We start from the raw sequence: 27,600 nt of genomic DNA, 5'->3' as shown, positions 1-27,600 counted from the left end.
TTACTCACAATAACTTTGTGAGGGGGGTGGTGTAAATAGTCATACTTTCCCATTTTACGGATGAGAAAGCCAAGGCACAAAGGGGTTAGAGTGACTCACTTACTGTCAAATAGCTAGTAAGGATTAGAGTTTCACTAGAACTCAGAATGAGGACCAGTCCTCATTCTACTATACCATTTTGTCTCTAGAATCAACAAACTTAATGCCAGAAAGATTTTAACATTTATTTTATTCCATAAATTAAAACTAATAAAAAAGATTGCTTTATCCAAGCCCCTCACTTTACACAGAAGGAAAATGAGCCACCAGAAGGTTGTTTGCCCAATTTTTGGTAGAACAAGTGTACCTAGAACCCAGTTCTTCAGACTTCAAGTTCAGGAGTCTTTCTTTCTGTCTTTCTTTGTTTCCTCAGGATGCCAAATCTGCATCACCAAGTATTTAGGGGAAAATTAAAAGAACAAAGTAGAAAACACACAGGATTAATATATTTCTAATCTTTCCTGTAGAAGAAGAGTTGGCTGGCACCAGCCTGCAAAAGGCTGCTTGTTCCCATGCCAGGCGCCATTCTGGAGTTTCCCCTGGCCTGTCTCTAGCTCTCCTGACCTACTTTGATGTCTAGGGTGGTAGCCAAAACATATGCAGCAACTCTTGGTTAAGGATGATTCTCTCCTTAGGTGAAACTTTACTTGATAACATCCTGTCAAACTGGCATTTAAGCTTATCCCGTATTCTCTGTATATGGTACTTAATAACCTCACAATCAAGACTTTATGGTTCTCATTTTGAGGTCCAGGGCCAACTCCTTTCCTTTTCCATTTTCAGTCTTTGTGCCAACTGCCAAGTTCCCATTTATGTCCTAAGGACACTTCTGATCTTTCTGAAGTTGTCAAAGTTGGGCCCAGATTCAGATCTTTTCCAGGCTGCCAGCTGCACCCACTTACCTCTGCTCTCATCTCCCAGGTGCCTTCTTACTGCTTGAGAATATAATTTAAATGTAGGTGAACTGATGTTCCATTTCTGACTTCTAAAGGGGAGATTGTGTGGCAGAAGAAATTGGAGAAGAGAAGCTGAAATGGAAAAAAAGAGAGAAAAGGAGTTACAAAAGTGATGGGGAAAGCTGGGGAATTGTGAAGAAGGACAGGGATGGATTTTGGAGAGGAAATTGGAAAGATTTGATGAACGGGGGAGGAGAGGAATGATGAGCTAAAGGAAAAATCATCCTAAAGGAGAAGAATTTGGGGAGAAAGAATTCAAGATGATGAGCAGAAGAAGGTGAAATACCTTAAGAGAAGAAGGAAGAAGAAAAAGAGAAGGAAAAACAAGATCTGAAATGAAGAAGAGAAGAGGAAGGAATAGAAGGAGAATATAGACATTAAAGCAAGATAAGTTAAACTAAGCAAAATCATTTGACAAAGGAGGAGCTTAGTGAGAAAAGGAAGGAAAAAATGAAAAGAAGAAACAAGTATTTATCAAGCACCTACTGTGTGCCAGAAACTAAACTAAGCACTTTATAAGTATTATTTCATTGGGTCTTCACAACAAGCCTGCAAGGTAAGTGGAATTATTATCCTTATTTTATAGTTCAGGAAATTGAGACAGCCCGAGGTTCAATGGCTTGCCCAGGATCAGAGCCAGACAGTCTCTAAGGCTAGATTTGAATTTTAGTCTCCTGATTCCAGGTCCAGTGATCTATTCACTGTACCCTAAATCATGAGTGTGGCTTACAAGTCCTTAATAGGTATTAATGAGACTCTCAAGGTGTTAACAAAGTGTTAAAGAAAAAGAAAGTGATAACTTTGGAATTGTAATTATCCATAAGCAGTTTGAAAGGCTGAGGATGTCACTTTATATGTATGGAGAATAGAAAGGAATTTGCAAAAACTAGTACTTTATTGCATTTCTACTTCTGACATGTTCCAAACTGTTATCTATGTCCAAAGTGAGGGCAGCTAGGTGGCCCAGTAATGCAGGGTCTCTAATCAAGAAGACCTGAGTTCAAATCCAGTCTGTGTGACCCTGGGCAAGTCACTTAACCCTGCTTGCCTCAGTTTCCTCATCTTTAAAATGAACTGGAGAAGGAAATGCAAACCACTCCAGTATCTCTGCCAGGAAAATCTCAAACAGGATCACAAAGAATAATGACTTAGCAACATGTCCAAAGTGCAGACTAGTCTTTCTGCTAGAAGAGAAAGTGTGAGAAATCCCTCTCCAAACACCAGACTATTAGAGACAAAAATATGTCCCTTTAAAAGTTGCCATTAAGGGTGTGGAAAGAAAGTGGGAAAATATGCAGAGGAAGAGAGTTCTGATTTGTGTTAAGAGTTTGGAAGGTTGGAGAAAGTCCTACAAGGAAGGAAGGAAGAAGGCACTAAGGGACAAATTTGAGTCCTTTCTCAAAGAAGAGAAAATGATGCTTTCAAGGAGGAAACAGCTGCTTGTCCTCTAAAGAATGAAAAGATAGGTCCACAGATGTTGGTGGGTGAGCAATCATCCAGGAAAAATCAGAATATCAGAAGAAGAGTATGAGAGGTTGGTGTCACAGGGCACAAAGGATAGTTAATTTTTTGACCCAAGGGTAACAATAGAGATGCCTTCTATCTCCTTAGGTTATATATCCAAGATACAATGGGAAAACTCACAGCACCATCAAACAGATGGCTATAAATCACATGAGTGCCTAGATGGGAGAGTAATATAACCCCTCCAAACTAAAAACATCAGAAAAAGGAATCACGTGCTGTGTATAGAAAGCTTAAGGTGAACCAACAAAATAAGAAGACATAAACCCTATGCAAGCTTTAAAAAATATCCATGAATTAACATCAAACAACTGAAATGCTTAGAACTCCCACACAGCATCCTCAATCTACAGAGCAAATCAATGCCTCCTTCTCTCCAGCGCAAAACAAAACAAAACAAAACATAAAGCAGCCTTTATACACTTAGATTTTAGGGTCTGACTGGGGAACGTCCCTCCACCCCAACGCTAGTATTGATTCAAATTGAACCTCTTTCTTTGCCTCCATACCTCACAAGAGGTGACCACCATGGAAATGGAAATAGAGAGTAAAGGAGGTAAAAAGTAGAAGACCTCGAAGCACAGAGTCATCCAGAACAGTGGTGTCTGAAGGAGAAAGCTTGCATCTCAAAGGGTGAACAAGATGAATCATTGCACAGCAAGAAGAAAATATTCAAATTTCTATCTATTTTTATTTAATGAATTCAACTTCATTGATATCTAACATACACACTGGCTCTGGTACCCTCAACCAAATATCACATATGGTGGGTAAAGAAAGAGTGGAAAGTCCACAATGCATATGGACTGACTGGGACACTTGTAGTTCATTCATTTGTTTTCAGTATATTTCAACATATTGAGGTTTATATGGTTACAAAGAAATGGATATTATCTAGTTTTAACTGAAACCACTCTTACAAAATATACAAATAGCTTTGAAAGGCCATTCAAAGAAACCACAGGTTGAAGATAATAGGAATTATGCAAGCACAATTCAGCTGAACAGTAAGAAGTGACAAATTAGAAAATGGCATTTTTCCTCCTCCTAAGCCCAGATCTTGACTGTAAGGGCAGTTTGGCAGAATGGATAGAACATAACTGCATAATTTTAAAAAATGTGTACAATGTCTTTTGTTTTTATATCACACTCATTCAGGATAAGTCCTCTTCCCTCTCCCAACTCTGTGAGTCTTCTCTTATAACAAAGATGCAGTTACCAAAAAGCCAATGGACACAGTAACTCACTCTGACAGGCCATGCACCATCGCCCATAGAAGCAGGCCATGATAGGTTTTCCTTTAAAAGTACTGAAGTCATCCTTGACATGTAATTGGCCCAGATAACCAAGGCTGGAATGACTTAGGTCAGGGCTGTCCAAAATGTGGCCAGAGGGCCACATGTGGGCCTGCAGTGTGATTTATGCGGCCACCTACAAGCATAGAAATTTACATAAATGCTTTAGTAAGCTAAGCCAAGCTACTGCAGAGCTCTCACTAAAATGGCAAATCAAAATATATTGTCTATTGTTTCAATAAAAACCCAAGGTTGGCCAGCCCTGACTTTCGTTACAGCTTCCTGGCAGCCTAAGCCCTAAAAGTCAACGCACAAGTGATAAAGAGCTCCTCCCTCAGACTCAGGTGGGTGAGCAAAGCCAATTCAGATGAATCTATCTACCATCATTTTCTGCCTTCATTCTCTATCCTTTCTGAATTTCCCTGTTTTTGTTAACTCTTAGATGGTCTATCAGCAGCTGGATGCAGTTGATGGGACACCAGGTGCAGGCTGGAATCACCATGTGGGCCTGGAATCAGGAAGAGCTGAGTTCGCATCTGGCCTCAGACACTTGCTAGTTATGTGACCCTGGGCAAAGTCATTTAACCCTATTTGTCTCAGTTTCCTCATCTGTAAAATAGGCTAGAAAAGGAAATGGCAAACCCCTCCAGCATCTCTGCCAAGAAAATCCCAAATGGGGTCATGGAGAGTTGGACATGTCTTTGTCATGTCCTACAATATATAAAATAGATTCAAGCACAGTGAGAACATGAATTTTTGATTATGTAGAAAGCTTTTTTTTTTAGCATAAAAGACCCCACCAACTCAATACTATTATGAAAAATTGGCACAAAATGTGACATCATCCAGAAAAAGAGTTTAAGACTGCTATGGTGCTGCTCTGTCTTTAATTAATTATTATTTTTTATCAGTCTCTATCATGGGACTCATTGGAAAAAGATCCCGATGTTGGGAAAGATTGAAGGCAAAAGGAGAAGGAGAAAGCAGAGGGTGAGATGGGTAGACACTGTCATGGAAACAGTGAACACGAACTTGGACAGACTTCAAGAGATAGTGGAGGATATAAAGTCCTGGTATTCTGTGGTCCACAGGGTCATGAAGAGTTGGGTACAACTGAACAACTGAATAACTGAACAGCAACAAACAGTCTTGAATAGAACTGAGTCTAACTTTCAACTCAGAGCCAAAACATCATATTAATCATTTGATGTACATGGATGACATCATTATATGCCTCTACTCTATAGCACATTAAATTGATCTTTGGCTCATGGAAACTTTCACCAATGATATCAAAATCTAAATTGGACTCAAGAAGTATAAAAATATTAATGCACACCAAGATAGAATGGAAACTGAAGCCTTTGATCTTCAATCTAAAAGTCAAACTGAATCACCAGATGAATGTTTTATTTACAAATACCTTGGACTTCAAAAATTATTAGATGATTAATTTCTTTAGTTATAATAAAAAACTTATACTGACGAATTCAATTGCAGGCTGACTTTTTAAATAAATCTCCTTTTAAATTTTAGACTTGAATACTAAAACTTAAGAACAAAATAAGAAAAGAAAAAGAAGCATATTATAAACTCAAATATAAAAGAAAAAAAACATGCCATGGGCACAGCAGAACGTAAGAGACGATTCAAAATATATAGCAATAAATTTCCATTTCAATAAAACCTATATATTAAATGCTACAAATTGCGTTGAAAAGTGTACATCTTTTCTTTGCTTCCTTGTAGGTTTTATTTTGTTTTTGTCTATAGATTTTTTACTTTATTCCCTTTCCTCCACCCTCTCCACCCCAGGCTATAATTAACCATGGTTATATTTAGACATAGATATATCCATACAGATATACATATATACACACACATGCATATATACATATATAAACATGTACTTTTCCTAAGAGATTCTACTCCTCATCTTTGTTTTTCTGTTTGTGCATATCTCTTAATTCAGACTGACTTCTTAATATTAAATAAACTAACCATTGTGACTCATTGAATACAGAGATATTTTGGGGAGCTGATAATAATGTTGGCAAATACCAGATTATAGCTTTATGAAAAATTAAAAACTTTCCATTTGAAGTATTTTAATTCGATGAAAACCCATTGAATATATGGGAGCGGCAATGATGAGATTCAAAGTGAGAAGTAGCTGTTTTATCTATGAAATGTAATGGAGCTCATTTTATCCAATCATGTCAATATAATTTGATTTGCACTGAATCTGGGCATCTGCATTTATCTAATACAGGTACTACACATTGTGGCAACCTCAATTTCTCACAGTTCTGAAAAACAGATCTATCTCATAGCTTTTTATCGATGCTGATACCACATCAACTTTCAACTACCCTTTTGATGAACATTTTATGGGAAAGTCACACTACTTTTGTTGCATTCACAAAATTTGATGGGGATTTTCTCAGTGATAGCATGCAATTTTAGTATTTGCTGTTTTCTGATTTTATTTTTAGGATCAAATAAAAACCTATATACACAAATAGTACTCTTGAGAGAACTGTAAAATTTTTCATGTGTTTCTTTCTAGTAACTCTTGAACTTCTAGGTCCTCAGGTAATGGTCAGTGTTATTAGGTATTAGCTGTTAGCAAAATAATTAAATATCATCTGTTTTCAAAGAAACACTGCCCACCTCCCACCAAATACCTTGTACTTGAACAAGACATAGATATAAGGATATCTAAGGGAAAGCTGATACTATGGACTAAAGAAGCTGACCAGAGTCCTGAAGTTAAACCAAAATGGGAGGAATACATTTAAAGCAATGAACAATGATAGACTTCTATTCTCCAGTGCATAAACACAAAAACACACATATGTATGTGTATATCTCTACATAGGTTTAATAGTTATTTACATAGACATACAAATAAATATGTGTTTATAGATATGTAGATACGTTCATATTTGCACTATAAAATGGGTGACAATGAATTTAGAAGATACTTGAACAAAATCTGAATGGTATAAATGTGATCCAGGGATCATCACCACCATGACAGCTATAGAAAATTAAACATTTCTTCTTTGTCAAGAAAGAGGAAGAGAATGGATAGATATTCTCTGATCAAATAATAAACATGTAAAAAAACATAAAGACTTTTGGAAAAATCACACTTTACTTCAAAAAGTAATTGTAAAGGCTGGCAATATGTCTTTGTTACTGGACTTATTGAATACAATCTAAATGGTTTATCTACCACTTGGAGTGTACCTGTCTGCCTGTACCAACTCACAAGAGCCAATTGTTAAAATTTCAATGTGACCATTTATACCTGCTGCAAATTATGACTTGATTTCTTGTTTTGTTGACCACCTATACTTAAGAAATGTGGGATTGATTAGAGAAATACAAATTAAAACAACTCTGAGGTACCACCTCACACTTATCTGATTGACAAAAAAGGAAAATGATAAATGTTGGAGAAAATATGGGAAAATTGGAACACTAATGCATTGTTGGTGGAGTAGTGAATTGATACAAGCATTTTGTAGAACAATTTGGAACTATGCCCAAAGAGCTATAAAACTGTACATAGCCTTTGATCCAGCAATACCACTACTAGGTCTGTATCCCAAAGAGTTCATAAAAAATGGAAAAGGACCTACATGCACAAAAATATTCATAGCAGCTCTTTTTGTGGTGGCAAAAATTGGAAATTGAGGGGATTCCCATTCATTGGGAAATGGCTGAGCAATTTGTAGTATAAGTAATGGAAGTATATTGTTCTTTAAGAAATGTTGAGCAGGCAGATTTCAGAAAAACCTGGAAAGACTTACATGAACTGATGCTGAGTGAAGTGAGCAGAGCCAGGAGAATATTGTACATAGTAACAGCAATACTGTGTGAGGACCAGCTTTGGTAGACTTAGCTCTTCTCAGCAATACAATGATCTAAGACAATTCCAAAGGACTCATGATGGAAAATGCTATCCACATCCAGAGAAAGAACAATGGAATCTGAATGCAGATTTGAAGCATGGTAATGTCTTTTTTTTTTTTGCTGTTGTTTTGTTTCTCATGTTTATTCTCTTTTGTTCTACTTCTTTCACAACATGACTAATGTAGAAACATGTTTAATATGGTTGTACATGTATAGCCTATATCAGATTGCTTGTTGTCTTGGGGAGGGGGGCAGGGAGAGAAGGAGGAGGGGAAAGAGGGAGAAAAACATTTGGAGCTCAAAATCTTGTAAAAGTGAATATGAAAACTATCTTTACATGTATCTGGAAAAAATAAAATACTATTAAATGGGGGAAAATGAAATATGGGAAATGTGAATAATGCAAGTTAAGTGTTATATGCAAATTATTTTTTTGGAGAACTGATTATTAAACATTTATGAGCACTCTTTTCCCTACAGTATATGAGATTGGCTAAGATTTCAGAGTAGAATTCAAAGGTCCACCATGAGTAACGTCCACATGAATTCAGCCAACCACATGTGAACAAAGAAGTGTCCAACAAATGGTTGAGTCATGGAGATTTGTTTATAGAATGGAGGAGCAATTCAAGATTAGGTGAGTGCCACCAGAAATTACAGAAATTGTCTTCAAGCAGCTTAGACATATTGATTCATGTAGATTATGCAATGAAGTAGTAGAAACTATGAAACTTATCATGGTGCATTGCAAAATTTTAGCATTTACTGGATACTTATAAAGATGCAATCAGGTGGCTGGAATTATACGCTGGAAGCTCACTATTCTTTATAAACCCACAGATGACAAATCCCTGAATTACAAATGCAATATCCAAAGATGTTCAGTATTGGGACCCATGATCTGATTGGCAATTTTTCACCTTATTTTACTTGTTTCTAGGCCTATCACATAATTCCCTGGCAATTTCTAAGCCATAATGAGTCACAAGTACCCTCTGCCATGCCCTGCTGTATTGATTCCCAATTCTTGTTCCCTCTTATACTTTTTTTGTTTTACATATTTTTTAATTTATTTATTTAACATATTTGGTTTTCAGCATTGATTTTCACAACAGTTTGAACTACAAATTTTCTCCCCATTTCTACCCTCCCCCCACTCCAAGATGGTGTATATTCTGGTTGCCCTGATCCCCAGTCAGCCCTCCCCTCTATCACCCCCCTCCCCTCTCATCCCCTTTTCCCTTCCTTTCTTGTAGGGCAAGATAAATTTCTGCACCCCATTGCCTGTGTATCTTATTTTTTAGTTGCATGCAAAAACTCTTTTTTTTGAACATCTGATTTTAAAACTTTGAGTTCCAAATTCTCTCCCCTCTTCCCTTCCCACCCACCCTCCCTAAGAAGTCGAGCAATTCAACCTAGGCCACACATGTATCATTATGTATAACCCTTCCACAATACTCATGTTGTGAAAGGCTAACTACATTTTGCTCCTTCCCAACCCATCCTGCTTTATTGAATTTTCTCCCTTGACCCTGTCCCCTTTCCAAAGTGTTTGTTTTTGACTACCTCCACCCCCATCTGCCCTCCACTCCATCATCCCCCCCCCTTTTTATTTTTTTTTTTAATCTTCCTCCCTCTTCTTTCCTGTGGGGTAAGATATCCAACTGAATATGTATGGTATTCCCCCTCAGGCCAAATCTGATGAGAGCAAGGTTCACTCATTCCCCCATCACCCGCACTCTTGCCTCCTCCCACAGAACTGCTTCCTCTTGCCACCTTTATGCGAGATAATCCACCCCATTCTATCTCTCCCTATCTCCCTCTCTCAGTATGTTGCTCTCTCATCCCTTAATTTCATTTTATTTCTTTTAGATATCTTCCCTTCGTCTTCAACTCACCCTGTGTCTGCTCTCTCTCTTTTACATATATATATATATATATATACATATATATAAACACATATATATACACATACATACACATATATACATATACACATAGATATATACATACATACACATTCACTTATATATATACATAAACATATATATATATATATGTATATGCATATTCCCTTCAACTACCCTAATACTGAGGTCTCATGAATCATACACATCATCTTTCCATGTAGGAATGTAAACAAAACAGTTCAACTTTAGTAAGTCCCTTGCAATTTCCGTTTCTTGATTACCTTTTCATGCTTCTCTTGATTCTTGTGTTTGAAAGTCAAATTTTCTATTCAGTTCTGGCCTTTTCACTGAGAAAGCTTGAAAGTCCTCTATTTTATTGACCCTTGAGTTTTTCAGTGGGGTATGACTGCTTGTAGACTAACGAGTTCTATGTTCCACGTTTGGGGGGGAGGTGCCAGCTCTGTCAGACCCACACTACTCCTTCCCCAAGAACCCCCAGTCCAGACTGGGCTTAGATCTTCAGCAGGTTGTTGCACTCCTGCTCTGATCCGCCACTTAATTCCTCCCACCAGGTGGGCCTGGAGCCGGAAGTAACAACAGCTGTAGCTGCCCCACCTCCGCTGCCCCCGGGGCTGGAAGCCGAACCGCGAACTCCTTCCACTCCTGCAGCTTTTCCCACTAACCTTCTCCGCAGTCTTTGGTGTTTGTGGGTCGAGGGGTCTGGTAACTGCCGCAGGTCACATATTCAGGGCGCTAGGGCCCCCTCCGCCTGGCTTCTGGTCTGGATGGTCCACGCCGCTCAGGCTGGGCTCTGCTCCACTCCGTTCCCAGCTCCCAGCTCCCAGCTCCCAGCTCCGTGTGGAATAGACCTCACCCAGAGACCATCCAGACTGTCCTGGGCTGGAACCCTGCTTCCCTCTGCTGTTCTGTGGGTTCTGCCATTCAAGAATTGGTTCAGAGCCATTTTTTATAAGTTTTCAGAGGGACTTGCTATGGAGCTAACTCTAGTCCCTGCTTACCAGCTGCCATCTTGGCTCCACCCCCTCCCTCTGATATTTTTTTCTTGTCCTATAAGAATGCAAGCTCCTTGAGGGCATGGGCTGCTTTGCTTACTTGTATCTGTAATCTAGCCCTTAACATAATCCTTAGCATATAATAAATCCTTAAAAATTAAAAAATATATATTCAAGTAAATCTAAGACCCCATTGATTTAGAAATTCATTTTGAGTCAATAAACATTTGTTAAGCTTCATTTTATGGCATTTCCATTTCTTTTCTAAAATCATCCAGGACTTTGATATGAGCAACCAAGGATCATGATTCCACTGTCCTTAAGAGAAAACAATTTATTATAATAACATAATATGGTTGACTCTGGTCCCACTCTCTCAGGGCCAGAGCTATTTACATCTCTCTGGGTTCAAGGTTTCCCTGAGGTGATTGAAGTATCACTTTTCTTTGATCTTCGCTTGAACATCCACCAACTGTATTATCCCCCATTTTGTAGCCCAGTAATTGGCACCCCAAGTCCATATAACCCTTAACATTGATTGGCTTTTATCAAAGGATATTTATTTCATACATATAACAAAAACAAATATACATTCTTCCAATACCTTAAGGATGAAGAGGAGATTAGGCTGCCAAGTTATCTCAGTTCCCACATAGCATTAGTCCCATCAAGGCCATGTTTAAAGCTGGCATTGCCACTGGCTTCTGCTGGGCTTGAGTTGTGGTAACTCTCCATTATGGTTAGCACTTGTTCAGTCAGTTCAGTTATGTCTAGGCCTTTGTTCTGCAGGGTTTTAGTGCTTCTAAAGTGGTATGATCCTGGGAAAGGTATTGTCCCTGCTGTCCTGGTCTGTGCTCTGGTCTTTACCCAGGAATGCCCCTGCTTCTCTACAGCATCAAGTCTAGTGCTTTTCTCTGCCTTGCAAGTTCGAGCAGTTCCCCTATTCCCTTGTGACCAACTACCAGCACTCTACTCCACTCTAGAACTGCTACTTAGGACTGTATGTGGGTAATAGAGTTGCCAATCAGTGCCAACTGCACTGAGTGCCAGCAAAGGTTCCCTTGTATTCTCTTTCTGATCATTTGTCTGACCCCCTTACCATCTCTGGGCTGAGAGCTCCCAAAGGTGCTACTGCTGCCACCATGGCCATCTCCAAGACCCACAGCTCGTGCTACCACTGGACCCTGGGCCAGCTCACACCCTGGTGTCACAGACCTCTCCTTCCAACCTACTAAGTGGTGTTAGGCTGGAAAAATATTTTGACCTGACCTTTTGTTGGCTCAGCTACTCCAAAATTCTATTTGAGACATTATTTTAAGGTTGTTTGGAGGGGAATATTGGCAGAATTTGGCTGGGTTACTGCCTCTACTCTGCCATCTTGGCTCTACCTCCCAATCCATCTTTTATATAATTGTCAGGGAGATTTTTCTTGATGATTAGGCATGACCACATCCCTCTCCTAATCAATAAAATCCATGGGTTCCCCATTACCTCTGGAATTGGATATTAACTTCTCTGCTTGGCATTTATAGCTCTTTACACCCTGATCTGTTTCTACAGTTCCAGGCTTCATACATGTTATTTTCTTCTAGACATCCTAGAAATAGCTCATTCTGGCAACTCTGTATACCCCACATTTTATCTCCTGACTCTGTGCCTTCACACTGGCTGTCTCCCATGTCTGGATATCCTTCCTCCTCACCCCTACCTCTCAAAATCCTTGGTTTCCTCCAAAACTCAGCTCAAGTGCCACCTTCCATTAGACATCTTTTCCAATCCTCACAGCTACGATTGCCTTCCCTTCAGAAACTACTTTGTGATCATTAATACACACACACACACATATATGTGTGTATATGTGTGTATATATATATATGTGTATATATATATATATATATATATATATATATATATATATATATATATATATATATACATACATACATACATACATGCACTATTTTACACCGGTACACATTTTCTCACTCATTAAACATATGGTCCTTGAGGTCAGCAACCATTTCCTTGATATTTTTGTACAATGCCTAGCAGCACATAGCAGGCACTTTCATTGGCTCAGCTACTTCAAAATTGGATTTGAGGCATTATTTTCAGGTTGGTTAGAGGAGAACATTGGCAGAATTTGGCTGGGTTACTGCCTCTCCTCTGATCGATAATTACTGATCGATTGATCTTACCAATGTTAATATTTGTAGAATTTCTCTATCTCAGCATCAACACTGGTATATAAGTTGCAATTATTTTAATTTTAATAATTATAAATAATAATGATTTAATTTAATATTTTTCAATTTCTTGCCCTCCCACTTATGCCTTTCCTTACTTTTGAGATGTAAAAAAAGAAGAAACTCTTGAAACAATGAGAGAGAGAGAGAGAGATGTGTACCTCTCTTTATACATGTGTAGATGTATACACACACATATAAACAATACATGAACATATATTGTTTATTCAAGCAAGACTAATTTCCACATTGTCCATGGCCAAAAATATATTTCATTCTCCCTATTGAGTCCATCAATTCTCTTTAGGTCATAAACATCATTCTTTATCATCAGTGCTTTAGTACTATGATTGGTCATTGTATTGATCAAAGTTCAACAAATCTCATTTCTAAAATATGAGAAATTGCTCCAAGTTTACAGGAATAACAGCCGTTTTCCAATTGAGAAATGGTTAAAGGATATGAATAACTAGCTCTCCAGGGATGAACACCAGACCATTAACAGTTACATGGGGAAATGATCCAAATCTTTAATAATTAGATGATCAGACTCAGCTCACACCCTTCAGATTGGCAAGGCTGAGAAAATCCAAAGAAAGAAGACAAAAATTCCAGGAGCTGTGGGAAACAGATATATTAATGCACTGTTGTTGGAGTTGTAAATTGGTCCACCTTCCCCAGAAAGCAATTTGGATTCTTGCCCCCACACTTACTAAACTATTCAATTATTTTGGGGGTGCCTATTTTACAAGGACTTATTAGAAGCACTGTAATATGTGATGATCAATTGTTGCCTTTGGGTATAGGATAAAACCCATTCTCCCAACTTCTTTCTCTGCCTCTCCAAAGAGTATCCATGCATCATACTCTCATAAGGCTGCAGGTTCTTTTCTTCTTCTGGTTTTGTTTAGTCTATGAATATCGAGATTGATATAATTCAACAATATCAATATTTTAACAATGTGGCAACTTGATCATTGGGCAAAGATCTCAAAATTAGAGTACCAACATTCACATTAAAGTTTATAAATGTTTATACAGTTACATGATTCTTAGAAGCTTTACCCCTCTCCTCTCACCCTGTCACCATACTGAAGGAGAATAGGATTGAGGGCCATTTCTTTTTTTGGCCATGGCAACCAATAGAAAAAAATCCTTGAGAATTTAGCAAATAAGCATACTGGGACCAGAGGATGGTTACAGATAAGTGTTACTCACATCTGCCCATACACAACATTCATCCACGAACATTTAAGAACAGTATTTCTACTAGCTATCACTATACAAAATATTCATCTCCAAATTCCATGGACCCGGGAAAAAAACTGGGACTATTTGGAACAGAATAATGTGCAGATTATCTCTGCTGCAAGAGACATCTCAAGACTACTTTCCATTGGATCTATATAAGCAGCTCATGGCCCAGTTGATAGAGCTACAAGCCAAAGTCAGGAAGTTCAGGTGTTTTTAGTCATGTTTGACTCTTTATGACCCATTTGGGGTATTCTTGGCAAAGATACTGGAGTGGTTTTCCATTTCCTTCTCCAGCTCATTTTACAGATGAGGAAACTGAGGCAAACAGCCTAGGATCACAAAACTAGTAAGTGTCTGAAGCCAGATTTGGAACTTACTAAGATGAGTCTTCCTGACTCTAGTCCCACCACTGTATCTACTACTTCATCTAGCTGCCCCTAGGTTGGGAAGACCTGAATTCAAATTTAAGCTTCAGACACTTAAATACTTAAAGAAATAAATGCTTATTTCCTTCCTGTAGAATATATCCTAATATTCTTATCCAGTCACAGAAAAGCATTTTATCCACCTTGACAATAGAATTAACAGGACAGCAACTTGACCATTTCTATCTGATGCCTGTCCATATGGTTGAGAACATGATGACAATGATAATAATATTCATTATAATTCATACTTATATGGCACTTTGGGCAGCTAGGTGGTGCTGCAGTGCATAGAGTGCAAGGTCTGGAGTCAGAAAGACTCATCTTCTTGAGTTCAAATTTGGCCTCAGACACTTACTGCGTGACCCTAGGCAAGTTGCTTCACCCTGTTTGCCTCAGTTTCCTCATCTGTAAAATGAACTGGAGAAGGAAATGGCAAACCACTCCAGGATCTTTGCCCCCCAAGTCCGCCCCAAAATCCTAATAAGACCGTGGAGAGTTGCATATGACTGAAAATGATTGAATAACAACAACACATGGCATTTCAGAGTTTACAAAGCACTTATCTATAACCATAGACCCATAGAAACCTTCCATTGTTATTACTCCAAAAACAGCATATAACACCAGATTTCTTCTGAAAGTCTCAGAGTCACAAAACTTAGTGCATTGTACATTCTTTACCCATTCTCCTTAATCTTAGTGATATCCTTCTGAGATTATCTTCCATTTATCCTGTACATTTCTTGTTTCTTCATAGCTATTTGTATATTTCTTCTTCTGCTTGAGGGCTGGGATCATATTTTTGCCTTTGTATCCCTGGTACAGGGCTTAATAAACGCTTGTTGACTGGACTGAGACAGATAGGTTAACTGACTTGTCCAGGGCCACATAACAAATGGTCTTATTTGAACTTGAATCTTTCTTACTCTAGGCCCTGTGCTCTCTGAATGGTGCCTCCTAGCTGCCTTGTGGCATAAATACTGTCTGGTGCATTCTTTGCTTGTTTTTCAAGGCAGCTGGGGTTAAATGGTATGCCCAGGGTCACACAGCTAGTAAGTGTCAAGTGTCTCAGGTCAAATTTGAACTCAGGTCCTCCCAACTCCAGGGCCAGTGCTCTATCCACTGTGCCACCCAGCTGCCCCATATAAAGCATTCTTTTAAAAAAATTTTCACAAGAAATATTTACCTCAAAAAGTATAGTCACAAATATACGAATTTACTCCCACAACACGAGACAAAATCCTCCTCTCCCCTCCCCTTTTATCACCTTTGTGTCTGTGGAGAAGGGGCTTAGCTTCACAGGTTAACATATGTACCAGCTGCTAGTCCAAAAGCCTCCTGGGGCTGGAGCCCAGGCGCCTTGGCTTCTCAGGGTCTCCAAGCAGGGTAGCTGGCTGCACTAGTGGCCTGTAATCCTGGCTCTAATGTCCTCACCATGGTTCTAACTCCCTGGTACAGGGAGAATTGCTGCTGGCCCTTTTAATAGAGGATGAATGATATCTCTTTTACCTCAATGGGCTTGGAAATGTTTGTTTCTATTCTATGCATTGCATTCTTGAGAAAACACAGCTCACTCAGTGAATTAAGGTATTCTAACATTTATTTCTAATAAGAGAAGAACAAAAAATACTGAACAGGTTAATTATAAAATACAGCCTCAAGTCATCTAGGAATGTAATCATAGATCCAGAGTGGGAAGGAATCTCAGAGGCCAGCTAGTCCAAGCATCTTATTTTACAAATGAGTAAACTGAAACCAAGGCAGCTAGGTAGCACAGCGGATAGAACACAGTGCCCAGAGTTAGGAGGACCTGAGTTCAAATGTGGCCTCAGATACTTACTAGCTGTGTGACCCTGGGCAAGTCACCTGACCCTGTTTGCCTCAGTTTCCTCATCTGTAAAATGAGCTGGAGAAGGAAATGGCAAACTACTCCATTATCTCCACCAAGAAAACTGAAGCTGGGATTCATGAAGAATCAGACATGACTGAACAACAACAAACTGAAGACCAGATGGGTTAACTCATTCGCCAAGGTAACCTAGGTATCATTGGCAGGCAGGATTTAAACCCAATTCCAGTAACAGGTTCTTTCCACCTAATTAACAACTAATGAAGTATGTGACAGCATATCAATATACTTCATATAATCCTATTTACTGAAATATGCTGCTTCTAGTTTTAAAGTCAGAAGATTTGTAATCAATGTAAAATACCAACTCCATCCTTCTGTACATTCCTAAGACAACTTTGGCCCCAGGTCCTGTACTGGAAATTCCACTTTTTCAGAGAGGAAGCTCTGCAGCAAAGAGATCATATTACAACATTAATCTTAAAATAAACAATGAACTCAGCACCACCACCACGTGCTATAGGATTTCTAAGTGGATAAGTGCTGTCTTTGATCCCTATATGTATAAAAGTATGTATATTTAATTTCTTTCTATCTCATCTTCATTTTGAATATATCCCCCTTCCTTTTCTTACTCAGGGAGCCAGAGAGAGAGAGAGAGAGAGAGAGAGAGAGAGAGAGAGAGAGAGCCAGAGAGATAGTGACAGAGAGAGAAGAGAGGGAATTAGAGACAGAGGAGAAGGGACAGAGACAAAAAGAAATAAAGAGTGAGATAGAAAGAGACAGACAGACATAGAGACATAGAGATAGAAAGAGAGAAAGACAGAGAGATAGTGTCAGAGAGGGAGACAGAGAGACAGAGACAAAGAGGGACAGAGAATAGAGACTGAGACATAGAGATAGAGAGACTGAGGACAGAGACAAAGGAAGACAGAGAAGAGACAAATCATATAGATATGTGTGTGTGTGTGTGTGTGTGTGTGTGTGTGTGTGTGTGTGGAGAGAGAGAGAAACAGACCGAGACAGAGACAGAGAGAGAGAGAGAGAGAGAGAGAGAGGGAGGGAGGGAGAGAAGAGGGACACAGAAAGAGAGTCAGACAAAGTAATAAGGAGAAGCCATTGAGAGAAACATATGAACCATGTCAGGCCATATCTATGTAAACTCCTTGTTTATACATGTAAAAATACCAACTTTCTTATAACTTTAGACCCCTAGAAGCCTTACATTGATAGGGACCTAAAAATGCTATCTAATTTTAGATTCCCCCTGAAAGACTCAATCACAAATCTCCTCGGGAGCAGGGACTGTCATTTTTATCTTTGTGTACTGGATTATAGTAAGTACTTAATAGTGGATACAGCACCTGAGCCTGGAGTCATGAAGACTTAATTCAAATCCAGCCTCAAACAATTACTATCTGTATGACCCTGGACAAGTCCCTTAACCTCTGTGACTCAGTTCCTTCAACAGTAAAATGAGGGTAATAATAGCACCTTTTTCCTGGGCTTATTGTGAGGACCCAATGAGATATTTGTAAGGCACTTTGTAAAGTGCCTGGGACATAGTGGGCGTTTAATAAACGTTTGTCCCCTCTCCCCTTTTCTGTGGTTTGTTGGTTGATATATGCCATATGGGTCAGATGGATTTTTTTGCACATACAGTATAAGTCCAAAGCCCGATTTTCTACCTATAATTCTAGGCAGCACTATATGGATTATTAACCTAAATTTAGTCCACACGAAGACCTCTACAAAATACCCAGACAAACTGGCACAGAGCCCTGCAGCACCAACTAGCCGCGGAGTGCTCCTGTCCCCCAGAGAATTGCGTGCTTGCCTCCTATTCTTGCTGTCCGTCTACAAATTTGCGAGCAAATACAAATACACTTCCCCGGGGAAGTGGACAAGCCAGGCTACCGCCCCTGAGCTCAATGAAGCATCCCAGCTCCCACATGTCATCCCCAAGACCCCCACACCTTTGGCTCTCTTTCCCGGCCAAGAGAAGACATTCAGACGGCTACATTCTCCTTCTACCTTGCGTTAGACTCCGACGCGCCTCGCTCTCCTAGGAGCGCGAGCCTGAGCCCGGAGGGCTGGCAGGCAGCCAGGCTCCCCCTTCTTGGGAGGCGGGCTCTGTGCCGTCTTTCCTGAGTCAGGACATGGCACAGGGGACCGGGAATTTCCCGGACACTAGGTTTCCCGCTTCCGGACCTGGACTCCAGTGGATAAAAGCAGTCGGTGGAGCATGAGGAGCCACACAGCACCAAGGAGTCTTGGAACAGCTAGACCTCACTCTCTACTCTTGCGAGCTCCAAGCACCAAACTCCTCCATCATGAGCCGCAGTCTCCGCCAGATTTCTTGTCTCTTCCTGCTGTGTCTGCTGTCCGGGCTCCTGACGCCGTCCGTCCGGCTAGCCAGCGGTAAGAGAGGGAGGGAAGCCTAGGGCAAGAGCTGGAGGGGAGTTGACTTTGCAGCTGAGGCTGCTGTCCCAGCTGTGCCCCAGCGGAGGTGGGAATGGGGACCTGGTGCGCCGGTGCAAAGCTGGAGCTAGGAACGCAGCTGTGACTCGAGGCGATAGCGCCAAATGTCTGTGGGGTGCAGCGCTTGGCGCATACTTGCGATCCGTAACAGTTATGTCCCTTTTCTCTGCATCAGGAGCCCCCGTCACCAATGAACTACGTTGCCAATGTCTACAGACCGTACAGGGGATTTCCTACAAGAGCATCGCCAACCTAAAGGTGATCCCAGCTGGTCCCCACTGCGCCAACCTCGAAGTCATGTAAGTTTGGCTTAGCCAACTGCTGCAGCCAGTCCCTCTCTTTCCTCAATGTTTCAGCCCTTTGTGGTCCTAGAAATCAGTTTCTCATGGTTTCTACTTCTTCTTTGCAGAGCCACTCTGAAGAATGGAAATGAACTTTGCCTTAACCCCGCGGCTCCCCAAATTAAGAAAGTAGTGGAGAAAGTGCTGAAAAGGTAACTATCAGTTTGCTCTACGTAGATAGGTGCCCAAACTGTCTCCTCTCACCCCACTCCCTTTAAAAGAGGTGAAGGTAGGATTTTACCTTAAGGACTGGAAAAGTGTCTAAATCCGTAGTTTCCATTGAACTTAATGCGCTCTTTCTTTTCACAACGTCACCCTCAAATTCAGATTAATATTATCATTATATTTGATACCATAGTGATTGGCATTAGACCTATTTCAGGGGAGGAAACTGCCAGGGGAGGAAACTCCCTTTACCAATGAAGGTGGGCACCTCTTGAGCTTAAGATTTCAGAAGATAGTCTGGAGTTCTTGAGGGGTCAAGTAACTCTCCAAGGGTCACAGAGCCAGCACATGCCACAGGAGGGACCCGAACTCAAGCTTTCCTGGCTTCAAGTTTAGCTTTCTGTCCACTATGCCAGGCTGCCTCCTTGTCAACAGGTGAAATGCAATTGACAAGTGTCTTTTAAAAATCCATCCGCCCTTTAAAAACCTAAATTTTCTAAGATCTAAAACACGTCTCTTGGGAGAGGGCGGGGAGCCTGAGCTAATGAATACATACAAAACCAAATAGGTTATTTGATGGATTTTCTTTGCTTTACTATAAGGTTGTAGACCAAGCTATAGCCAGGTTGGATTTATGCCCATATCCAGAGAATCCTAGTTTACTTCAAAATCTCAGGAAATGTCTCTAGTTATAGATTGTTAATTAAATGTCAATTTCTTTTTCTTTGTAACAGCTCCAACTAGTAACTTCAAAAGAGTAGATAGTCTCTTGCAACGCCTAAATAACTCCATTTTGAGAACATGAGTCTCCAGAGCCAGAAGAGTCCCGGTACTTCGCCAAGGATCTGCGATTTGTCTGGGAATTCTTTATTGCAATGCTTTTATTTATTTTATTTGATGGTTTTTAAAAGTGTGATCAAAACTAGTCGTTAAATTTACATTGAAGTCTTCTCTTCACTTTACAAAACCAGTTATTTCAGTTTCTCTTTAATGTATTTCACTTAAATGTGAGATTTTCAACTTTTTTTCAGAATCACTTATTTCGAACCTATTTAAAGTGGGTTGTGATTTGCTTAAGAAGGAACATTATTTATGAGAACTATTTGATATTGTTTGTTAACTATGTATTTATGATGAAGTATTGAGAACTGTAATGTTCTATTTACCCCATAGACATTTAATGTCTTCTTTGTATGGCATACTGTCATGTTTAGTGTAAAAATACACAATGTTTTTAATTCTATTTATGTCCTAAAATAAGATTTAAATATTTATTGCTAATAAATAACTACAAAGTCCATGAAATAAACCATTTTGAGAAAGTCCCTTCTTTGTTTATGTTTCTTTTATTGGAAAGGGGGAGAGTGCATCCCAAAAGAGTGGTTTTTATGATTTAAAGGGGGAAAACTTTTTTATGATACCATTTTTCTGTTCACATTCTGCAAGTGTCGATCAGATTGAATTGCTTTCGCTAACTGGGAGAGGGGTTGAAATACTGGCATGACTCATTCCACTTATTTAATAGGAAATCAAATGAGAGTAAAGCAAAATTTTCACTTGAATCCAGGTCATGAGTACTTTAAATACAATATTTGACACCTAACATTATACATCAAGGTTGAATAAAGTAGACCAAATACAGAGGCTTGAACTGTGTTTTATTTGTTTTTAGTTTGGAATTTCCCATGCTAATTCACATAATTTTCCATCTGAGAGAGTTAGGTCAGATGCAGTGACTTGTTCATTGTCACTTAGCTAATAAGTCAAAGGCATATTCTGAACAAATATTTTCAAATTGCATCTCTAGCCAGACCATATGGCTTCTTCCATCAATGAAGAAAGAAATGAAGAATATGCCCAGAATCAACTCTGGTAAGATCTAATTAAGAAAGACTCACCTTTATTCGTAGAGAACTATTCCTGAATTTATGAAATCACAGCACATATCAGGAATGATAATTGGTCATGCAGATTTACTGAATGCATTAACTTTTCTTCAAATCATGAGTGTACTCTAGGGATTTATCTCTACGACACAGCTTCCAATTGTACAAGTTCACTCAATTTAAGCAATAGAAGTCAATGTTATGAGTCAAAATGGGAAGAAACAACCCCAACCTCCAAAAGGAGAAAGCAGTAGAAATGTGTATAAATACAGTGAGTGCTAAGACACCTTAGAACTGAAGGGAATGACAGATAACCTAGTCCAATAGTGTTATGTTACAGATAAGGAAAGTGAGGCACATTTTACAGATGAAGAAACTGGTCTATTTTGTCTAACCCCACATAGGTCTAAACCCTTGATTTTCTCATTTCCAGTCTTTATCTAGTATCTAGTCTAGTCGTCGTCGTCTTCTTCTTCTTCTTTTTCTTCTTCTTCTTCTTCTTCTTCTTCTTCTTCTTTTTCTTCTTCTTCTTCTTCTTCTTCTTCTTCTTCTTCTTCTTCTTCTTCTTCTTCTTCTTCTTCTTCTTCTTCTTCTTCTTCTTCTTCTTCTTCTTCTTCTTCCCAATGATAGCATTTGGCCTCTCTTATAAGTGGCCAATTCCCAATGGTTGGATCCCCAAACCAAGAGACACTTTACAAATTCTTCCTTTCCAATGAGAAGCAGAGGGAACCCTTCCACAGATGAAGCCTAACTCTTACTCTCAAAACTTACCCCATGGCTAGCCATACAACACAATCTTGTTACATGAAGAGATGAGAGAAGATACTTTTGTCCCATCAGAGAAAGGTAAATCCAAATCCTTCTCCTTATACTAGTTTCCTTTACATTTTCCGGCATATCAAAGGAAATTCTCCCTGTCTCTGACCTCTTCCTTCCCTTGATGCTCTGGGATGTAACAAAACGACCCAGCCTGGTTAGTTCTCTTGGTTGGAACAATTAGCTTCTGAATTCAAGATTATAGTTTCCCTTTTGATCGAGGCAACAAGCATTTATTCATTAAGTGCTTACTATGTGCTAAGCACTGTGCTAAGTGATAAGGATATAAAAAAGGGAAACAAAACAAAACAAAACAGTCCCTGCCCTCAAGAAGCTCACTGTTTAATGGGTCAGGGGAGGGCAAGAGGCAAACAACCATGTACAGACTATAGGCAGGAGAAATTTGAAATAATTGACAAAGGGAAGACACAAGATTTAAAGGGGATTAGAAAAGGCTTCCTGTAAAAAGTCGATTTTAACTGGGACTTAAAGGAAGTCGAAAGGTAGAGACAAGGAAGGAAAAGTTCCAGGCATTGAAGACAACCAGTGAAAATGTCTAGAATACAGAAATCTAAGGAGTAGCAGCAAAGAGGCCGTTGTCACTGTATCTCAGAACATATGGAGTAGAATAAGGTATTAGAAGACCAGAAAGATAGGGAAAGACCATCTGTCAATTTTTCTCTGTCCTCTTGTGCTAAGCCCAGTCATCCATCTTGCCAAAAGATGTTATGGTGCCCATACCAATCATTATCTCCACAAAAAATAAGCAAAACACTTCATCTGCTGTGAATCAGGAGCAGTGTTTTCATAGAGAAAAGATGATACACCATCCATCACTTGACTCATTAAACTTTAGAGCCAGAAAGGACTTCAGGCATTTTCTAACCTAATTCTTTGATTTTACAAAGGAGGGAACTGAAGTGAAGAAAAGATAAATGGACTGCTAAACGTTCTAGCATCATAGAGTAATAGTGGTGGGAGGAATCTTAGAGATGACATAGTCCAAACCTTTATTTCATCATGTGGAAACTGAATCTCAGAATATAGAAATGATTTGCCTTGGGTCATATGCAGTGAATGGCATTTGGGACTAGAGCCCAGTTCTCTTGATCTCCACCTCTTCTCGGATCTTTTCTTTACCCCAGGGAAGGAGTGGCAGAACTACTCTGGAAACACACCTTTCCCTTGACGTGGTGGTGGACTTGACGCAAAGTTTATTCAGAAAAAATGAAATTTCCTAAGTAGCTGCTCCCTTTATTTGCTTGAAAAAGTATTCAGTCCTTGTTGAGGACCATTTCACTGATGTTCCCTAGAAAAAAATAGACTTATGTAATCGTAGATTATAAAAATGGGGAAGTATACATACACACACACACATATGCATGCACATTAAGGAAGAGCAAGTTGTACATAATGGATTTGCAGTTTCATGTGCCATCATCTTCGTTGTTGTTGTATTATTTTATGGAAATGCTTGTTTTATTCCATAAACTAAAAATAAGATAAATAAAATTTAAAAAGAAAAAGAAAAAATGGGAAAGGACCTTGGAGGTCACTTTGTTCTACTTTCTACTTAAGAGCTGATTCCAAGAAGGTAAATAGCTTGTCGAGAGTCCTACAGGTGAGAGAAAGAATTGAAACTTGACCACAAGTTTTTTTGACAATGCGTCTAGGCTCTTTTTCTCCTACATAGGAGCATTGGATAATTTACATTTTATTATAGTACATATTACATGATACTTTTCATTCTGAAGGCCTGTCCCTGGCTCTGCCACTGAATTTGCAATATTATTTCAATCTCCCTTATAGGTTTTGTTCTTCAGACTAAGTCTGTCTCTCTCACCAAGTCTGGGGATGCAATAGCCATTCACAGGCTGATCCGGATTCTAATTGGCTTTAACCATCTTTAACAGGTTTCATTTTTCCAACCTGAGTCAGTTTTCCTCTCCTTAGGCAACCTGGTGGCCCTCCATCCTTGGAAACTCACCATTTAGGTGCTTGACTTCATGAGGGACTATAAAGTCAAATGGGTATCTTCACAAAGTCCAGGTCCTAAATGGTGAATTTCCAAGGATGGAGGATCACCAGGCTCAAAATTCTTGAGCTCAGTCAGTCACCCCCGATACCTCACTCAGCCTTTCCCATAGCAAGAAGTACAAGCATGCTCCACCATGCCAGGTCCTTAAAGGGTTTTTAACAAATGACCAACAAAAATAATCATAAAACACTCAAAAGAACATAATTCAATCCCAGAGACACTAAATTATGCGTTTGAATCACATAGCTGATCACTGAAGACTTGAGACTAGAAATCAGGCCTCCAGTTTTCTCTCCCAGGATCTTACTACTATCCCAATGTTCTTGAATGACTTACTGTACAGGAGGAAAGACTGGAATCATCAATGTGTGTGCATGGGGTTGGGGGGTAGTGGTGGTGGTTTTGGAGCTTAAAATCTTCCCTAGGTTGTGCTGCCTTAAACCCCACTCTGTGTTTCTTTCCTATTTTCCTCATACAAATATGATTATCCATATGAAGCCAAGTTAAAATGAAAATTAAATATAGCTTTGAAAAAGAGACAGCTATCATAAGATGTTATTATTCTTGGATACTGGGGTCTGTGGTACTTTTCAATTCTTTAGGAGAAAAAAGGGCCCTGAGGACTTCCAGAGGAAACATTTTCACCAAGACATTCTAAGCAGTATTGCCTGAGTGTAAACTCAAACAACCAGAGAGAGGTGAGCTGGAAGTATGTAGACAGCCTGGTTCTGGTGAATGGCAGGAATTTTGCAACCTTTTGAGAAACAATTCTATGAGCCACAGTGTTTAAACTCCTGAGGAAATTAATTGGCTGGTGGCTAGAGTTTAGCGCCATCTAGGGTTAAAATGATATCACATGTCTTTGCTGATTGAGTGATAATGGACTGCATCTCTGTAAGGTTGCAGAAACCAGATATGGACAAAGTGAAGACCACTGTTGAAGATGGGACATCCCTGCACATGGATAGCCTGTAGCACTGCCTCATGTGGCTTCTCTTCTGGGTGATTTTTTCATCTCCCCCTTTTCTTTCTCTTTTCTTTTCATTCTCTCTCCTTTATTCCTCTCCCATCTTTTCTCCTCTCCTCTCCTCATTCCTGTCCTTCTCTCCCTTTCTCTTTTCTCTTCTTATTTTAATTTTGCTTCTGAGCAGGTTACTCACCTTGCATTTGTTTTTAGACAATTCTGAGTTTTATTTTACTCATTTTCCTGGTAGATTATTTTGGGAAATTGTTGTTCCTGATTTCAAGTTTGAAATGTTTCCTTGAGAAGTATGCTATATAAGCAATGGGATATGGAAATCCATTTTGCCCTACAGGGAAATAGAAGGAGAAGGGGATAAGGGAAGGGAATGGTGATAGAAGGGAGGGCAGATTGAGGGAAGGCATAATCAGAACGCATGCCCTCATGGGGGGAGGAGAGAGATGGGGAGAAAATTTGGAACTCAAAATCTTGTGGAAGTGAATGTTGAAAACTAAAATGAATAAATAAATTGAAATCTTTCCTTGTTCATCCACTTTAGTTTACCCACAGGCAGTAGAGATGATATTTGTTAAAGACTCTTATATACTGGTCCAAAAATACTTTATGCTTTTTCTCTACTTTATGTTGTTTTTCACCTGCTCAGATTCCCGAGATATTTTATTTCTTTGCCTATGGGAGTTTCTTTCTTTTGTGATCCACTATACTTCATAAGATTACAAATGCATTATGCTTTTGACTTCCATCGATTGATGATGCATTAAAATATGGGCTAATGATAAGTTCTACACATTTGCACATATTACTGACTTACTTCACATTTCCTTGTCTGTTCACAGACCAAGGGCTGGTGGACATTGTACGGTTATTGATTATTGCATGGTTCTCTGCAGGTGTTGCTTTCCATTAATTCTAGCAGCTTCTTGCCTTATTCTTCATATTCTTCACTGATTATGACTTGACTGATTTGCCAGGCAAATGCAAAATGAGAACAGCATTATTTCTTTTTTTTTTAATTGCATTGAGGGGAGAAATCATTGCAGAGAAAGAGCTCATCTTCCTGATCACCTTTACCTGCCACCAAGAGGCAGAGAGGCAAAGAAGCCCTTTGAGTCACTGCTTTCAACCTAGTTATCACAGCCATCATCTGAGGAAGTCAAATGGTGAGGGGCCATCCATCCACATCCACTGTTCAGCCAACTGCCACTCATAGGGCAGGCAAGCCAGCCTAGTTTCAGTTAGCAAGGCACCCTGAGGGAGAGAAGAGAGGCAGCCTGTGTTGGGTAAGTGTAACCATCACCACTGCCTTGACTACTATCTCCCCTCTGATGGGGACAGTTCAGAACCTCAAACTCAAAAGCCTTGGGAATCATGACATTAAAGATGAGCCATGACTTCCTGCTTGGCTGCTGAGCCTTAAGGATTGTGGGACCTTTCCACCTGACTTACAGTTGGAACTATCCATGTGCATGGTCTCCCTCATTAGAATGTGAGCTACTTGAGGGGAAGAACTGTCTAATTTTGCCAGTAGGACCCTCATTGCTTAGCACAGTGTTGTGTTCACACTAAAACGTCAAATATGTGCCTTATCCATTCATTTTTAATTATTTCCTTATTGTTCTTTCTTATGTTTGACACTTTTGGCACCATTCATTTGTTCAATATAGTTTTAACTATGTTAGCTAATTAACTACATTAACTAATATTCTAATGAAACAGTAAGTTGGTGCACTGGATAGAATAATGGGTCTGGAGTCAGGAAGACCTAAATTCATATGTAACTTCACTCTTACAAGCTGTGTGACCATGGGTAAGTCACTTAAACTCTGTTAGCCTCAGGTTCCTCATCTGTAAAATGGGAGTAATTATTGTTCCTACCTCCCAGGATTGCTGTGGGGATCAAATGAGTCATGTTGTGGCTTTTGTGCCTAGGACTGAGGAGGAGCTGAGTTCAGATGAGAGGACAAGCTCCTTTGAATGGGGCTAAAGTTAGTAGAACCTAGGCCAAAGTCTTTCAAAACAGCAGCAGGGGCCAGAGTCATGATGCAGGGAGATAAGACATAGGAGACTCAAAGAGACCTGAAGTCGATGTTTCTTCCACAGTAGAATTAGGGTATCAGGGTGGTACTCAGGCAGCACTTACCTGAGGGACCTTCAAAGAGACTGAAGAGCAAGATGGTCTGCAACATCTGACTGGAGCTGTCAGAGCCACAGCAGATGACAGAGCTAACTCCCAGTTAGGTGTTATGCAATGAGAAAGAGACGGAGAAGTATCAAGGACAGTACTTGTGTTGGGCTACCAGAGGACCCAAGAATTATGGTAGAGAGTAAAACTTAATCCCACGTACCCCTCAACCAGAATTTTTCTTTAGTGGCATCCTGACTTCAGAAGGGACAGGACCAAGCAGGGTCTGATCACCTCTTCCAAGAGTTCAAGAAAGAGAAGAGCCTAGTCT

The 27,600-nt window shown here is 39.6% G+C and overlaps 1 protein-coding gene and 1 long non-coding RNA gene across 2 annotated transcripts; one reads left to right on the top strand and one right to left on the bottom strand.

Annotated features, from left to right (window-relative positions):
- Window positions 1-212: 212 nt before the first annotated feature.
- On the bottom strand, window positions 213-18,516 carry LOC118854374. Its single transcript, XR_005010714.1, has 3 exons — window positions 18,415-18,516; window positions 942-1,067; window positions 213-422 (listed from the first exon to the last, which is right to left on the bottom strand). It is a non-coding gene; the product is annotated as an uncharacterized LOC118854374 (long non-coding RNA).
- An 81-nt stretch (window positions 18,517-18,597) lies between these two features.
- Window positions 18,598-20,751, top strand: LOC118854661 (growth-regulated alpha protein-like). Its single transcript, XM_036764973.1, is given in 6 exon segments — window positions 18,598-18,632; window positions 18,700-18,721; window positions 18,724-18,859; window positions 19,095-19,218; window positions 19,329-19,412; window positions 20,160-20,751. Coding segments are annotated over 6 exon segments (411 nt in total). The 3' UTR covers window positions 20,170-20,751.
- Window positions 20,752-27,600: the final 6,849 nt, after the last annotated feature.

Source organism: Trichosurus vulpecula, chromosome 6, assembly GCF_011100635.1.
Source record: "Trichosurus vulpecula isolate mTriVul1 chromosome 6, mTriVul1.pri, whole genome shotgun sequence".
NCBI lineage: Eukaryota > Metazoa > Chordata > Mammalia > Diprotodontia > Phalangeridae > Trichosurus > Trichosurus vulpecula.
The sequence above is the reverse complement of the archived record's forward strand: the minus strand, read 5'-3'. Positions and strand labels throughout refer to the sequence as shown.